Source organism: Sminthopsis crassicaudata, chromosome 2, assembly GCF_048593235.1.
Source record: "Sminthopsis crassicaudata isolate SCR6 chromosome 2, ASM4859323v1, whole genome shotgun sequence".
Classification (NCBI taxonomy): domain Eukaryota; kingdom Metazoa; phylum Chordata; class Mammalia; order Dasyuromorphia; family Dasyuridae; genus Sminthopsis; species Sminthopsis crassicaudata.
The window spans coordinates 573,949,452-573,967,874 of record NC_133618.1 but is presented as its reverse complement, the minus strand read 5'-3'; the positions used below and the strand labels follow the sequence as shown (position 1 = coordinate 573,967,874).

Below are 18,423 nucleotides of genomic sequence, written 5' to 3'. Positions count from 1 at the left end.
CCCATGTAAATCCATCTGGTCCTGGGGATTTTTTCTTAGGGAATTGATTAATAGCTTGTTCGATTTCTTTCTGAAATGGGACTATTTAGACTATTTACTTCTTCCTCTGTTAATCTGGGCAAGCTATATTTTTGGAGGTATTCTTCCATTTCATTTAAGTTATCGAATTTATTGGCATAAAGTTGGGCAAAGTAACTCCTAATTATTGTTCTAATTCCCTTTTCATTAGTGGCGAGTTCTCCCTTTTCATTTTTAATTCTAACAATTTGATTTTCCTTTTTCCTTTTTTTTTTTTTAATCAAATTTACTAAGGGTTTATATATTTTCTTGTTTTGTTTTTTTTTTTCATAAAACCCAACTCTTAGTTTTGTTTATTAATTCAATACGTATTTTTTTTTTAACTTTCAATTTTATTAATCTCTCCTTTTATTTTTAGAATTTCCAGTTTAGTGTTTGGGGTTTTTTAATTTGTTTCTTTTCTTTTTTTTAGTTGCAAGCCCAATTTATTAACCTTCTCTTTCTCTATCTTATGCAAGTAGACCTCTGGAGATATAAAATTTCCCCTTATTACTGCTTTGGCTGCATCCCACACAGTTTGGTATGACGTCTCATTATTGTCATTTTCTTGGGTGAAATTATTAATTATGTCTATGATTTGCAGTTTCACCCAATCATTCTTTAGGATGAGATTATTTAGTTTCCAATTATTTTTTGGTCTATTTTCCCCTGGCTTTTTATTGAATGTAATTTTCATTGCATTGTGATCTGAAAAGGATGTGTTTATTATTTCTACCTTTCTGCATTTGAATTTGAGGTTTTTATGTCCTAACATATGGTCAATTTTTGTTTAGGTTCCATGAACTGCTGAGAAGAAAAAATGTACTCCTTTCTGTCTCCATTTAGTTTTCTCCAAAGATCTATGATACCTAACTTTTCTAGTATTCTATTTACCTCTTTAATTTCTTTCTTATTTGTTTTGTAGTTTGATTTATCTAATTCTGATAGTGCAAGGTTGAGATCTCCCGCTATTATAGTTTTGCTGTCTATTTCTTCTTGCAGCTTTCAATTTCTCTTTTAAGAATTTAGATGCTACACCACTTGGTGCATATATGTTTAATATTGATATTGCTTCATTATCTATGCTACCCTTTAGCAAGATATAGTGCCCTTCCTTATCTCTTTTAATTAGATCAGTTTTTGCTTTTGCTTGATCTAAGATCAGGATAGCTACCCCTGCTTTTTTTACTTCCCCTGAAGCATAGTAGATTCTGTTCCAATCTTTACTCTATATGTCTCGCCCTGTTTCAAGTGTGTTTCCTGTAAACAACATACTGTAGGATTCTGGCTTTTAATCTAGTCTGCTATCTGCCTTCTCTTTATCGGGGAGTCTACTCCATTCACATTTATGTTTAAAATTACTAATTCTGTATTTCTTGCCCTCTTGTTAGCCCTTGCTTATGCTTGTCTCCTTTTCCTTCCTCCTTACTCCCTTTCCCAGTATTAAATTTGTGAGCACTACTTGCCTCACACAGTCCTCCCTTTTTTAGGGTCCCTCCCCCCAACTTAGAGTTCCTCCCCTTTCCTTACCCTTTTCCCTCACAATTTCTGTGTTCCCTTTCACTTAGCTTACTCCTTCCCTTTTCACTTTTCCCCTCCCACTTTTCAATGAGTTGGGAGAAATTTCTCTGTAAATCGAATATGTCTAATATTTTTCTCTTTAAGCCAATTCTGATGAGAGTAAGATACACATTATGTTCATCCCCCTCCTTTCTTTCCCTCAGATATAATAGGTTTCCTTTTCCTCTTCGTGAGATGTAGTACCTGCACTTTACCCTTTTGCTGGTATAATTCCTTTCCATCTCTAGTTTCTTTTTTATATTATAACTGTAAAACCAAATTACACATGTGTTCTTTATGTATATTCATAACAGAAACATAGTTCCCAAGATTTCTTTTTATCTTTTTATGATTCTCTTGAATCCTATATTTGAAGGTCAAACTTTTTGTTTAGTTCTTTTTTTTTCATCAGAAATAAATGAAATTCACCTATTTCATTGAATGTCCATCTTTTTCCCTGGAAAAAAATGCCAATTTGACTGGGTAAATTATTCTTAGCTGCATACCAAGTTCCTTAGCCTTTTGGAATATCAGATTCCAGGCCCTTCAATCCTTTAATGTGGATGCTGCTAGATCCTGAGTAATCCTTATGGTGACTCCTCTATATTTGAATTGTTTTTTTCTAGTTGCTTGTAGTATTTTTTCCTTGGTCTGATAGTTCTTGAATTTAGTCACAATATTTTTTGGAGTTTTGATTTTGGGGTCTCTTTCAGTAGGTGATTGATGAATTCTTTCAATGTCTATTTTACCTTCTGTTTCTATAACATCTGGGCAGTTCTCTTTGATGATTTCCTGGAAAATAGTGTCTAGGCTCCTTTTTTTCAGGAAGTCCAATATTTCTCAGATTATCTCCCCTAGATCAATTTTCCAGGTCTGTTATTTTCCCAAGTAGGTATTTAACATTTTTCTCCATTGTTTCATTTCTTTGGTTTTGCTTGACTGATTCTTGGTGTCTCCTCAAGTCATTCATTTGTTCAATTCTGATTTTTCATGAATTATTTTCTTCATTTACTTTTTAAAAAAATTTCTTTTTGTAATTGTTCAATCGAGTTTTTAACTGAGTTGTTTTGTCCTATGGAATTTTTTTCCATTTCATCAATTTAATTTTTTTGTTGGAAATTTATTTTCTTTTTCCATTTCACTAATTCTGTTTTCCTTGGAATTGATTGCCTTTTTCAATTCACTAATTCTGTTTTTCATGGATTTGATTTCTTTATCCAGTCTATCTTGAAATGAGTAGGATGACTTATCCAGACCCTCTTGCCAAGTGTCCCTTTGCTTTTCCCATTTTTCTTGTAGTTCTCTTGTGAGAGCCTTTTTAATTTCTTCTATGAGATCCTTGTGTGTTGGGGACTAAATCATGTTCCCCTTTGGGGATTCATCTGGAGACAGTCTGTTTTTAGTCTCCTCAAGGTTTGAAGTCTGTTCTCTATCCATATAGAAGCTATCTATTATTAGAGCGCATTTTAATTTTTTGCTCATTTTGACAAAAAAAGAATCAAAGAAAACAAACAAACAAACAAAAAAGTAAATGTAGTCTGCTTTTTGGGCAGAATGGTGTTACCAAGCTTCCTCTACAGACTAAAGGAGGTAGCAGTGAGGTATCAATGGAACAGCAATGGCTGCGCTGCTTGCACAGGAGCCACTCTTTGAGATTCAGAGCATTCTGAGTCACTCTGGGTGCTGGGTGGGTGTGGCCAGGCCCTGAGAGACCCCAGTGTTTTGGGATTGAAGTCTTTAACCCCTGTATTTATAGCTTCTCTGCTGATCTACTGGCTTGCTGCCAGGGCAAAGAAGTCCACACTGGGTAAATTTCTCCCCACAAGTTTTCTGATGGCTGCTACTATACCCTGTCCCCTCCAGTCTGCTCAGTGTGAGCTGCCTTCCATGCTCTCACTGCCTGCCTGCAGTCTGTGCTTGGTCTAACCATTCCTATCCCCAAGCAAAAACAGATCTTTTTGGCGAATTTTGAGGATATCTTCTGTTGGTAATGTATGTATTTGTGGGTTTTTTTCAGTCAAGTACTAATTCCAAGACCTTGTCATGAAAAAAAATGTATTCTGAGGGCATTCTTTGCCATATTGGCTGGAAATCCCGTGTTTTTCTTTCTCATGGATCTCTCCCCCCACCCCACTTTGATCTGATTTTTTTTTTTTTTTTTTTTTTTTTTTTGTACAACATAACAAGTATGAAAATGTTTTTAAAAGAATTGCACATATTAAGTCTATATCAGATTGCTTGCTGTCTTGTTGGGAAGAGGTAAGGGAGGGAGGGATAAAAATTTGGAACACAAAGTTTTATAAAAATGAATGTTGAAAACTATAAGTGTATTTGGAAAAAATATTATTTTAAAATTGTGAGATGATAAGGATTTGGTCTTTTGTACTCAACTATTTGGAAACGTCTGTTTATTCTCTATGCTTTTGTTAAGAATGCCTTCAATTCATGTATGTATGTATGTGTGTGTGTGTGTGTGTATATATATATATATATATATATATATATTCAATACTATTTTCTTTTCTATCATTGGTGTCTTCCTGTCCTTCAGGCAACTTATTTATTGGTTCTAAAATGTTCTCCCAATTGTATTTGGATTTCAGTATAGGTTTTAATTCTTTATACTTTTTTCAACCTGACGGCTTTACCCATCTTTGTTAATTTCTACCTCTTTATAACATATCAGACTGAAATCTATTACGTTCAAATATGCTGGTTCCTTTCTATTCTTCATATATTAAATGGTGTTTTCTTTATTTTTTAGCTAAATCTTTTCCACTTTTTTTTTTATTATTCCACATTCTTTCTTCCCCTGTCTTAATCCCAAACGATAAAATCACTCTAAAGAAAGTGCAAAAAGATTTCTTGGATATTAGTTTTTTGAGTTATTTGATAACAAAAATTTCCATTATTTATATTTTACTTTATACTTGCTGCACTGGTTTTGTTCATGTAAAAGTTTTTTAGTCTTTTGCAGTTTAAATTGTTTATTTTATTTTTGTTCTCTATCCTTCATTTGATTTAAGAATTTGCATCCAGGTAAAAGTCATGGAAGGCACTTTCTTTTCTTTCTCTTCCTAAATTTTCTTAAATATTTAGTTTGTGTGCCTCCCTGGGTTTTAGAAAATGTGCTGGTGGGAGTTAGTTTTCTGCTAAATTTTTCTAGTGTCTTGTTGATTCTTGTTGAACAAGGAGAACTTTCTCCACTAATGTGTCCTTTGTCAAAGATAGGACAACAGAGATCAGTTGTTTTTGCCTCTTACCCGCCTATTTTTTCATCTGTTTCATCAATCTTACTTTTTTGTTTTTTTAACTAATGCCAAATAGTTTTTGTAATTAAGACTTTCTTATATAATTTGAAATATTAAAAGCATTATAACCCCCTTCATTAATATTTTTCTTTTATTATTTCCTTTGGGATTCTAGACCTTTTATTCCTCCAAATGATTTTTTAAAAAATTATTGAATTCTGCCAAATAATGCCTTTGTAGTTTGACATAGTATTGAATCTATAAGTGAATGTAGATGCTGTTGTCATTTTTTATTGGTACAGCCCAAGGTTAAGGTATAAATATTCCTTTACTTAAATTTTCCTTTATTTTGATATGATGTTTGTAATTATATAACTCCTAACTGTGACTTCATGAATTAGTTCAGAGATTGGGTGCATTTTGTAGTTATTTTGAAAGAAGTTCTTTTTCTAGCATTTGCTCTTGGCTTTTAAAGTTTCTAAATAAAAATGCTGATGATTTTTTGGATTTATTTAGGCTACCTTTTTATTGAAGTAGAGTTAATGAATTTTCTTAGTAAACCACCTGTAAAAAACCAATATTTGAAGTTTCAGCATTTATTAAGATGCCTATTTTTAAGAATTGACTTACTCAAGAAAATAAAATGATTAAGTACTAGTCTAATGTAATAAACAAAATGAATATTTGCCTAGTTACCTCATTTCATATATTTGGTCAATATTTAGAAAATATTAAACAAAATGTTACAGCAAATAAGAATCTTTTTTATTTGGGGCTATGAAGCCCAAAGTTTAAGAATGAATAGTATCCATCTCACACAGTCAGACTAAAACTCCTTTTAAATAGATCATTCTCTGGGAACCCAGAGAACATTCACTGCTCAGCTGATCCTTTCTTTTCTTTTTTCTAGGTCAAGCATTATTGGATTTTGGTGAATCAATGAAGTTGTTAGCTGAAGTGAAAAACTCTCTTGATATCAATGTGAAACAAAACTTTATTGAGCCACTACAGTTATTACAAGACAAAGACCTAAAAGAGGTTGGGGTGAGTTCCTGAACAAGAACATGTGGATTTATTTTAGTTTTTAGTGAATTATTTTTCTTTAGTTACCTTTTTTAGTTCTTTTTGTATTTGGACAATTCAATTTTTAAATGAGTTGTTTTGTTCTGTGGACTTTTTCATTTCACAAATTCTGTTTTTCAAGGAGTTGTTTCCTTTTTCCATTTTGTCAAATCTATTTTGTAAGGAATTACATGGTTTTTCCATTTCACTAAATTTATTTTGTAAGGAGTTTTCTTCAGATTATTTCTGTGGTTCCTTTTCCAAATCCTCTTGCAAAGTTTTCATTTCCTTTCCCCATTTTTCTTCTAACTCTCTTTTTAGATCCTTTTTGAATTCTTCCAAGAGAGTCTTGTGAGATGGGGACCAATTCATCTCAATCACCCTTTGGGGCTTCATTTGGAGATGACCTGCTTTTTAGTGTCTTCAGGGTTTGAAATCTGTTCTTCTCTTTCTCCATAAAAACTATCTGTGAGGGGGGGGGCAGCTAGGTGGCATATAAGAGAGACCACCAGCCCTTGAGTCAGGAGGACCTGAGTTCAAATCTGGCCTCAGACACTTAACACTTCCTAGCTGTGTGATCCTGGACAAGTCACTTAGCCCCGATTGTCTCAGCAAACCCCCCCTCCCAAAAAAAAAAAAAAAAACCTATCTATGCTCAGAGTTACTTTTTACTTTTTTTGCTCATTTTTTTAAAAAAAAGGTTGAGGTCCTCTTTTAGGGCAAAGGGGAGATTGTCCAAGCTTCCTCTACAAGCAACAGTGGTTCCACTGGGCTGGTGCTGACTAATTTCCAGTGCTAGATGAATGTAGCCAGGTCCCAACATTCTGGGTTTTAGGGGTTCACTATTTGCTTTTTGTATTTGTGTTGGATATCTTAGAGCTAATTTGATGATCTACTATCTTGCAACCAGGACAGAGTAGCCAACTCTGCTGTAGATTCCTCCTGGTAGATTCTCCAAAATGTACCCTGGGTTTCTGCATTGCCTGCACATTGACTTGCCACCCTCCATGCCTGATTGAAGCAGATCTTTTCTGAAGTTCTTCCAAAATATCTTCTGCTGGAAATTTATTACAATCTAAATATTTGTGGGTTCTGTCATTCCAAAACCAGTTCAGAGTCTGGATTTGCTCTTAATTTGAGGGACAGAGGAAGAGCTCAGAAAAAGACATGTCTCCTCTCTGCCATCTTGCCTTTGTTCTTCTCCCCTTCACTTATTTTAAAATGACGTTTTTATTTAAAGTCATTAACCTTTAAACAGGAGGGACTTGGTCAAAGTATCATTTTTTTAAGTACCTAGTGGCAATTTAGTTAAATTGAACAGTTTTGAGACCCAGATAAACTTGAAAAAAATTATTTGTATGTTTAGAATTGTTAGTTATCTAACAAAGAAAACTCTAAAGCCCAGTCTTATTGCTCCACTTGGGGCCCATTTAAAACCATGTTTAATGTTCATCTTCTTGGTCTTTTCCTGTCTTTATATAGTACCAGCCACTTTTTAGGTATTACTTCTCATTTGTTGTTTATGTAGCATAGGGTTAGAAATATACTAGAAGGAAATATGTAGCATTGCTTTTAGCTCTTTAGGTTTAGCTGTCTAGATAATTCAGAATATATCTCACTACTCTTATCTAGCACACATTTCTTTTTATTGTTTTCAAAAGAATAGCATTACATTACAAAAATAGCTCAATGGTATGTACAGTATTTAGTGTGCTTTGCTAAAATACAGATAATATATCTCTAGAATTTTCCTGATCAATCAGCCTCATAAACTTATTAAAGTCAGTGAAATCAAATTTTTCTCCTAAGCAGAGAAAATGGAATCAAAATAAGAGTTTTATAACCTTGCCATCTCATGGCCTTCTGGCATAATAGTTCTTTCCATTTTTGAGGAGTGTTTCTGTTCCTTTTCCTTCAAGTACAGCCTTAAGTAGTCCCCGTTTAGGATTTCTTTGGCAAAGATACTGGAATATGTTGCCATTTTCTTTTTCAGTTCATTTTACAGATGAGGAAACCGAGGCAAACAAGATTAAGTGACTTGCCTAGTTATTTAAATCTGACTTTATTTTTATTTTAAATCTGAAGTGACTTGCCTAGTTATTTAAATCTGACTTTATTTTTATTTTAAATCTGAAGTGACTTGCCTAGGATCACACAGCTACTGGTTGTATGAGGCTGGATTTGAATTCAGGAAGATGGGCAATCTTGCCTCCAGACCTGATGCTCTATCTGCTATCTGCTGATTTAGGAATCATCTAATCTAATCTCATTTTGTAGATGAAGAAACTGTGGTCCATAAAAACTGGGCAAATTAATTTTGATCCAAAATTAGGCTTGGTCTCTTTATCATTGTGATTATAACTTATTTGCACTTTGATTTCACTTTAGCTTGATGAGAAGTGAAGAAATGAATTTCAGTTAATTTCAGTTCAGCTGAACCAATGTTAATTAAGTACCTGCCAATTCTAAGTCACTATGCCAGGCTCTAGTGGTACATAGACTAAAACAAGAATGTGTATGCACTTAAAGACTCTTACATTAATAGCACATACAACATGTACATAGATCAGCAAGTATAAGATAGTTTGAGGAGGGAGAAATGCTTAAAAATCTGGAAGATCAAGGAGGGCTTCATGAAGAGGATGACATTCAGAATCTTGAAGGGGGTTACAAAATGAAAGTAACAAATAAAGTACATTCCATGGGGGAGACTAATAATCTGAATTCCTCAGATATAATGGAAAGAGCCCTAGATTTGGAGTCAAGGTACCTGGGCATGAATTTCAGCTTATACATTGCTGGTGGGATCTTGGTCTGTTTGGACCTCAATTTTTTGATTTGTAAAAAGAGATTTGGATTAGATGATCTTGAAAGTCCCTTTTGTCTTTAAATCTGATCCTGCTTAATGATTGGCCCAGTATAATATTTAACAAAAATGTTTCAGTTTTGCTATGTTTATTTGGTTAGTAATTATCTAGAGTAAAATCTCTGCATATCAGCTAAACTGGAGAGAAATGAGTAACCTTCAAAATAGGATCTCTGGACAAGATTTTCCTAAGTGCTATACTTTTGTTGGATGCCAAAAGGATTTAGCTACTTGTACTTACACATGTTTATTCTGTTATTTCATAAGCTTCATTGTACTTTCCTTTATGTTAGGCAATGAAAGAAATGTATCATGCCTATTCTGCCTTAGACTTGGGGAAAAATAATTATCTTTTTTCACAGAATTATAAAAGCACTTGACATTCTCTCATTTTTCTCTCAGTATCACTTGAAAAAGCTGGAAGGTCGTCGTTTGGACTATGATTATAAGAGACGAGTTAGTAGGATATCAGATGAAGAATTACAAAAAGCAATAGGAAAATTTGAAGAGTCAAAGGATTTGGCTAGAAAAGGCATGAATAATTTGTTAGAAAATGATGTGAGTATGACATTTCAACTATTTAAAACAAACTTAAGAGACTTTTAATAGATTTGAATTAAATGATTTATCATATAGAGATATCATATTCTTAGTGGCGTACTTTAATATCCTTATGAACACAAAGTATATAGTACTTGTTAGTAGTTTGGAATTGTTTCATTGTTGTGGTCAATTCTTGTGACTTTAGAAATTCAAGAAATCAGAGTACCTTGGGAAGCCCTTATTTAGAATCAGGATCATATTCTAAGTCTGTAGACTTAGTCTGTTAGGTAATCTGTAGAAGGTGAGAGCCGGGGGAAAATCACAGTGTTTCTTTGTCTGTAATTCTTTTACCTTTAGTTATTTATAAGTAAAAAAAAAAAAAAGCTAAAGTAAGCTCTAGATGTGGCTTTTGAAGGAAAAGTATTTACCAAAAGTGCATTTGCTGCTTGAGAGAAGAGACAGTATTTGCACTGATGTGGACTAGAGCATCAGGCTCCCTCCTCTGCCTATTCATGGTCACTTGAAGTCACTACATTGCTCTTTCAAGTAGCCCTAGAAGTTGAGGGTCCAAGGTGTGGTTCCAGTTCTCCAAACTTGAGAATTTAGAATCTTTGCTTCCAATGTCCAGTTTTCCTCTAGATTTGTGGAACGAGTGTTTTTTTTTTTCCCCCTATATGATATATGTGCCATTTTGACATCATCTCTATACTATCAGAAATGAAGCTTTCAAACAAAAATTATTTATTTTATTAAGTCAAGCCAACAAGCATTTAGTAAATCCCTATTATGTTAAATATGATGCCAAGTGTTAGAATTTTGTAGAATGACTTTGCTTATTGTTTGTACTACTGCCAAGTCAGAAAACTCATAATGGGTAAACCAAATTCATGTAAATCCATCAAGTACCAGAAAGGCACTTTATCTTTCCCTTTGTTTACTTTTTTTCTTTTTTAGAAGAACAAAAAAGAGAATTTTCTCCCCATCCCCTTGCTTCTCAGGGTATCATTTTTTGTTTTTGGTAACAGTAACAAAAACCAATACCATAATGGCACATTAAAGCTTTACAGAATACTTTCTTCGGGATATGTAGTGCAAATATTGCTATTCTCATTTTATAGATGAGCAAACAGGCAAGTGCTTTGCCCAGGTCACATAAAAAGTGTCACATAGAGGCAACATAGTGTAGTAGATAAAATACTAGACTTAGGAAAATCTGAGTTCAAATCCTAATCTCAGTCATTTCCTAAATCTTTGACCCTGGGCAAGTTGCAAATCTCTGTGTCTCAGCTTCCTCATCTTTAAAATCAGAGTCGCACTTAATGCCCAAATACATTTTGAGTTCTTAATCTATATTTTAGTCTACCATATCACCTCTCCTTATTGGACTTGGCATATAGAATGTTTCATTGCTTTCATTCAGTTATATCTGACTCTTCAAGGTTCTGATTGGGATTTTCTTGGCAAAGATATTGCAGTGATTTGCTCATTTTACAGATTTTACATATGAGGAAACTGAGGCAAACAGGGTAAAATGACTTTCTCAGAGTTGCACAGCTAATAAGTATCTGAGGCTGGATTTGATTCCATGCTTGGCACTCTACTGTGCCATGTGGCTGTCCAGAAAATGTGTCCTATCACAGAATTATTAACTTAAGGCTATTAACTTGAAAAGATACATTGTTTATAAATGCTGCCATCTAGCTTGTGTGGGGGAAAAGGCCTGCATTGAATATAAAGTGATTTACTGTTAAATTTGACTGGCAATTAGCCCAGCCTGTAGGATTCCTTCCCTAATTGTCAGTAAAATTAATTCATTGATAAATTTAGTCATTCATTTCCAGTTTTCCAAAATAAAGTATATCCGCTTTCTGAGAATGGGAGAATTCCTTTCCCCACTGTGAAATTGTAGCGGTACAGCTTAATTTCTCCTTTTTGACTTCTAATAGAGAATGAAATATAGGCCCTCAAATTCCTTAGGCTAGGTAATATAGGTTTTACTCTAACTTTTGACTTAGTTTTCACAGTAACCTAGGTTTCACTACCATACCCACTCTTAGTAGGACTTATCCATAAGCTTCATTAGAAGTTACTGAAATTTGATCTCTCCACCCCATCCTTGCCTTGGTTTCTTTCTTACTTTATAGGTTAGAAAAAATAATAACAAATTTCATCTGAAAGAACAAAAGGTCAAAAATTTCAAGGAAATCAATGAAAAAAATGCAAAGGAAGGTGGCCTTCTTCTTTTCTCTCTCTCTCTTTTTATATTATAAAGCAGTGGTCATCAAAATCATTTGGTATGGCCAAGAAATAGAGTAATGGATCAGGGAATAGCCAATGACTATTGTAACTTTGTATTTGATAACCTAAAGATTCCAGATTCTGGGATAAGAAATCACTATTTGACAACAATTGCTGGGAAAACTGAAAAATAATAGGGCAGAAATGAAGCATTAACTAACCTATAACACCCTATGCCAAGATAAGGTTGGCATGAAAATAGACATAAAGGATGATTCTATAAGCAAATTAGGAGAACAAAGGATAATCTCTCAGATCTATGGAGAAAAAAGGAATTTATGGCCAAAGAAGGACTAGAGAACATCATAAAATGCAAAATGGATAATTTTGATTACATTAAATTAAATTTTTTTTACATAATCAAAACTAATGCAGCCAACATTAGAAGGGAAGCAGAAAGCAGAGAAAAAAATTTTACAGCCAGTTTTTCTGATAAAGACCTCATTTCTAAAATATATAAAGAATTGACTAAAATTTATAAGAATACAAGCCATTACCCAATTGATAAATGGTCAAAGGATACAAACAATTTTCAGATGAAGAAATTAAAGCATTTCTAGTCATAAGAAAAAAGTTCTCTAAATCACTTGATTAGAGAAATGTAAATTAAGAGAACTCTGAGATGCCATTTCACATTTTTTGGGTAGGCTAAGATGACAGGAAAAGATAATGATAAATGTTGGAGGGGATGTGGAAAAACTGGAATATGAATGCATTTTTGATGGATTTGTGAAATGATCTAACCATTCTGAAGAACAATTTGGAACTATGATTCAGTAGTTCTGTATCCCAAACAGATTATAAAAGAAGGAAAAGGACCCACATGTGCAAAAATGTTTGTAGCAATCCTTTTGTAATGGAAAGGAATGTGGATGCTCATCAGTTGGGGAATGGCTGAAAAAGTTATGGTACATAGATATAATGGAATATTATTGTTCTACATGAAATGATGAGTAGGCTGATTTCGGAAAAGTCTAGACTTACATGAACTGATACTGAATGAAGTGAGCAGAACTAAGAGAATATTGTATACAGTAATAACAAGATTATGTGGTGATCAACTTTAATGGACTAGGCTTTTTTTAACATATGATTCAATAGACTTGTGATGGAAAGTACTATTTGCATCCAGAAAGAGAATTATGGAAACTGAATATGGATGAAAGCATAATATTTTCACCTTTTTTGTTGTTTGCTTCCTTCTTATTTTTCCCCTCACTTTTAATCTGATTTTTTGTTCTCCTTGGCCCCATTTTTCATTTCTTCCACTTTCCTTTTTAAAAAGCCTTGGAATGGATAGAGGAAAATCTTTTGTGGGTTATAGAGGTATTTTATTGGGGGACATAGGGCATTGCTTTTGTATCAATTTGTTTTGTTTCTTTCAGCTCCCCAAAATATGAACTGGTCTTTGCCATTTGCTATTAGTAGACATTAGAAGAAATGCCTGTCATGTCTTTGTTACTTGCAGATATTTCTTTTGTCTGTACTATACTTTTGTCCACTCTATACTTTTGAAATTTAATCAACCAGTAAACTGAAGCCAAAAAAGATCTCAGTACTTACCCTTTAAAAATTTTTTTTTTCTTTTTTAAAAAATTTATTATAGCTTTTTATTTACAAGTTATATGCATGGGTAATTTTACAGCATTGACAATTACCAAACTTTTTGTTCCAATTTTTCCCCTCCTTCTCACCCCCTCACCCAGATGGCAGGTTGACATGTTAATATGTTAAAGTATAAGTTAAATACTATATATGTGTGCATGTCCAAACAGTTATTTTGTTGTTCAAAAAGAATCTACAAAGGTAGAGGGATTGGGAATTCTATGTAGTGGTTCATAGTCATCTCCCAGAGTTCTTTCGCTGGGTGTAGCTGGTTCAGTTCATTACTGCTCTATTGGAGCTGATTTGGTTCATCTCATTATTGAAGAGGGCCAGGTCCATCAGAATTGAACATCATATAAGTACTTATCCTTTGAGCACAAATTGTAGGAAGACATTTCATTTTTTTTTTTTTTTTACTATAAGGACACTAGAACTTTGATTGATAAAAGTAAGTATTGGGGATTTTTGGAACATAAAAGGGGGATATTCCAAGAAGACAAAGAAAACATAAAAGGAGCATTTTAACTTTTAATGCTAGAATTTAATGCTAGTGAAGTGCTTGAGGCCATTCAAGATACACTCCTGAGACTGACTCATCTCCTCAAACCTATGCAGCCCAAGGATTTACCCTTGCCATTGAAAGTAACTATTGTTAGAATGTGATCATTCCCTCATTACATTTATAATTGAAAAGTGGTGACCCTGCAAGTAGACTCCACTTCTGCAAAGAAGTTAGTACTTTTCAGTCATGTTATTCCACTACATATTTTCCCTTCCTGAAAGGAAAACCCAAGAGCTTCACCAGTAAACTTAGGATCATGACATTGAGAAGAGCTAGAGAAATTGAGGTACAATGAGAACCCCATCTCTAAAAAGTCACCTAGAACTTCCAGGTCTCCAAGGAAGACTCTTATATTTTTCCTTCAGTAGAGACAACATCTTATCTCCAATGCCTGGGTTCTTTCAGTCTGTTTGAAAGGAATAGTGGATTTGAATTTTAGTTTTATTTTTCCCAAATGCACTTTATGTAGTCCTCTGGACAAATTGCTTCTGTCTTAGTTTCCTCATCTGTAAAATGTCTGCTTCATAGGGATGTTGTAAGAATCTCACAAAATAATGGAAGTGCAAGCAGCACAAAGTACAAAGTGAATTGATTCAGGAGGTTAAGTGGGATTGATTTCCTTTCCAGAGTACTTTTTGTGAGTTGTCTCTGCTCTCCATCTCCTGCATATTGACACCTGCTACTTCTAGTTTTAGAAAGTAGTCTAGGATGTTGAGAGATTATCACTTATGTCACACAGCTAGATGTTTGGAAGAAGTAAGGGCTCAAATTGGCTTTTAATCACTTGAAGTTAGTTCTTTATTAATTATGCCATATTGCCTCTTTCAAGGACAAAATTTAATTGAGTACATACTAATAACTGATTTACTATTAGTGGACTCCAATGTCATTGGAGATAGTAGGGGTCAGTTACCAACTGATATTTTTCTTTTTCTTCTTGAAAATTATATTACATTTTAAAATTGATGTTAAATTGTTTAATGGTAATAATTAAATGAATTTTGAAGTAGATTTAATAAATAGTCAAAATGGATTCGAATTAAAGTTTAAGGACACAAATGTAGTTTTATATTATTTTTCAATTTTTAAAATCTTATATTTATATTTTTTCAATTACATATAAAAACATTTTTAAAACATTGATTTTTAAAATTTTGAGTTCCAAATTCTCACCCTCCCTTCCACTACTTCTTTTTCCCCTTATTGAAAAAAGACAAGCAACTTGCTGTATATTATAGCTGTACAGTCATGCAAAACTTATTTTTCTATATGATCCTGAGTTTGCTGGTGAAATAAAACATAGTTTAAAACCCCCCACAAAAATAAAATTTAAAAAGTATCCTTCAATTTGCATTCAGATTCCATCAGATCTTTCCCTGGAAGTAGGTAGAATTTGTCATCATAAGTCCTTCAGAATTGTCTTGGATCATTGTGTTGCTGACAGTAGCTAGGGCATTTACAGGTGATCATCAAGTTCTCATTATTCTATTCATTTCATTTTATATTAGTTCATGTAAATCTTCACAGGTTTTTCTGAGAGCATCCTGCTTATCATTTCTTATAATACTATTTTGTCTCAAATCATTTATAACAATTTCACCCATTTCCCAATTTTCAATTCATTCCACCACAAAAAAGAATGATTATAAATATTTTTGAACATATAGGTCCTTTTCTTATTTTTAAAAATATCTTTGGAATATAGACCTATTAGGTTATATTGTAACACATGTAAAATATATGGGATTGCCTGTCATCAGGGGAAGGGAGTGGAGGGAGGGAGGGGATAATTTGGAAAATGAATACAAGGGATAATGTTATAAAAAAAATTACTTATGTATATATGTCAAAAAATTTTATAAATAAAATTAAAAAAAAAAAGAAAGGAAAAAAAAAAGTAATATAGACCTATTAGTGGTATGCACAACTTTATATCACTTTGGGCCTAGTTCCAAATTGTTCTCCAGAATTATTGAATCAGTTGACAGTTCTGACAAGAATGAATTGATGTCCCAATTTTTCCATATCCCATCCAACATTTGTCATTTTTCTTTTCTGTCATATTTGCCACTCTGATAGATGTGAAATAATACTTGAATGTTTTAATGTGTATTTCTCTAATCAATTGTGATATATAGCATTTTTTCATCTAACTAGATAGCTGTGACTTCTTCTGAAAACCACCTGTTCTTATCTTTTGACATAAATACAGTTTTATGGTGATAATAGCCTGTAGAAAAACATATAGTAAATTTTCATGTTTGTGTCTCAGGGCAATGAAGCAAAAACTTTTTTTTTTTTAAATTTTAATAGTTTTTATTTACTAGATATATGCATGGGTAATTTTACAACATTGACAATTGCCAAACGTTTTGTTCTAATTTTTCCCCTCCTTCCCCCCCCCCCCTCCAGATGGCAGGTTGACCAATACATGTTAGAGTATAAATTAAATACAATATATGTATACATAACCAAACAGTTGTTTTGTTGTACAAAAAGAATCGGACTTTGAAATAGTGTACAATTAGCCTGCGAAGGAAATAAAAAATGCAGGCGGACAAAATTAGAGGGAATGGAAATTCTATGTAGTGGTTCATAGTCATCTCCCAGAGTTCTTTCGCTGGGTGTAGCTGGTTCAGTTCATTACTGCTCTATTGGAACTGATTTGGTTCATCTCATTGTTGAAAATGGGCACATCCATCAGAATTGATCATCATACAGTATTGTTGTTGAAGTATATAATGATCTCCTAGTCCTGCTCATTTCACTCAACATCAGTTCATGTAAGTATCTCCAGGCCTTTCTGGAATCATCCTGTTGGTCATTTCTTATAAAACAATAATATCAATGGAGCGAAAACTTTTAAAAATATATTTATAGAGATAAGCCTATTATAAGCATTTCATAATTAAAATATATGGGATTGGCAAACACAGAGAAGTTCCAGTCATGAAGATCAAGATGTTCAGCAGAGTTTGTGGATTGAGAGTCCACATTGTATATTCTTTTTAAGATTTCTGGAAACTTGAACCATAGGTAATTGGATAATTTTACTTTTTTTTAAAGCACATGTAACAAGATATTGTTTAATTTTGCATGTTTTGAACAAAATTTGGAATTCATGGACTACAATTACTATTTTCCATGCATTTTGAATTTCAAAACTTAGGAACTACTACTGGGGATGTAATTGTAGAGTAATAATTAATAATAGAAGAAAGAGGAAGGGAAAATTAAAATATAGGCAACCAAAGAAAACATTTTAGTAGAAAATGCAAACAGGATGGAGGATTAATCAAGCAAAGAAATAAAGGAATGGCGGGACAACAGAAGTGCTGAGAATGTATTAAAAGTACACACACACACACACACACACACACACATATATATACATATATACATATGTATATATGTATGTTTATATGTATCCATGTTTACATATATATTTTTATATGCACATTTTTTTATTTTAAAAATGCCTAGAGAGAAAAATGGAATAGGAAGGCCTTAGACTGTGTTGGGTGAAGGTGAAGATTACTGTTTCATGATAGGAGAAATTATGGTAAACCATATGGTATTTCTGAACTTTCAGAAGGGATATCATATCTCCTTCATTTTATAGATGAAGAAACTGAGTTCCAGAAAATATTTACTTATTTTTTCATAGTCACACAACTACTTAGTAGTAGAAACAGCAAGAGAATCCTTCACTTCCTGACTCCCAGTACATAGAGAACTAATGTCATTCTGTAGTTTCTTGAAGGACTGGGGATGCTAGCATTCTCTTAGACACTTGAAACAAAACTCATGTGGGTGTGGTATAATAAGCTTTTCCCACATGATTGTGAATAGATTTTGAATAGATCCTCTTGTCAAACTGGTAACTTTGATATCTTTGCCTAATTTGGTTTTTATAAAGTGGGAGATTTCTTTTTTTTCTTTTTTTTTTTTTTAATATTTTATGATTTAATCAGGAAGTAACACATTTATTAAGCATTTACTATGTGCTGTAATACAAATACAAGTAAAAAGTCATTCCACAATTAACAAATGGTCAAAGGACATGAATAGACAACCCTCAAATGATGAAATCAAAGCCATCATATGAAAAAATGCACCAAAATTACCATTGATTAGAGAAATGCAAACTAAAACAACTCTGAGGTGTCACTCCACACCTCTCAGCTTGGCCAAGATGACAGGAAAAGATAATAATAAATGTTGGATGGCATGTGGGAAAACCATGACACCAATGCACTACTAGTGGAGCTGTGAACTGATCCAACCTAAAGTGGAGATTTCAAAAGAAGATGGTGACAAAAAAAAAAAAAAAAGATCTTAATAGAGTAGGGAGGAAAAGAGTTTAAATGGAAAGATTAAAATATTGGGCTAAAAAAGAGAAGCACTTAGTATTAGGGATACAATTGAGAAAAGGCTTCTCCTGATGATACAGAGGAGCTTCCACTCTCTAATTCTAATCTGTTGGGTTTTTTTTTTTTTCCATTATCTTCCTTACTTCTAAATCTATAAACCTTCCCAACTTTAATCCTAAATGCCTTTACATCTGATTTACAGATCATTAGTAACATTTCTCCCTCCCCCCCTCACCTCTAGTATAC

At 33.2% G+C, this 18,423-nt stretch overlaps 1 protein-coding gene across 5 annotated transcripts in view; it reads left to right on the top strand.

The window, feature by feature from the left end:
- The window catches only part of SH3GL3 (SH3 domain containing GRB2 like 3, endophilin A3), a 134,434-nt gene that overhangs the window by 105,937 nt on the left and 10,074 nt on the right, over positions 1–18,423 (top strand). For 3 of the 5 annotated variants that reach the window (XM_074295272.1, XM_074295275.1, XM_074295274.1), the window contains 2 exons: positions 5,779–5,912; positions 9,199–9,354. In XM_074295272.1, coding sequence (XP_074151373.1) covers positions 5,779–5,912; positions 9,199–9,354 — 290 coding nt within the window. The remainder of the gene's footprint in view (positions 1–5,778; positions 5,913–9,198; positions 9,355–18,423) is intronic. The other 2 variants (XM_074295273.1, XM_074295271.1) reach the window with 1 other exon arrangement.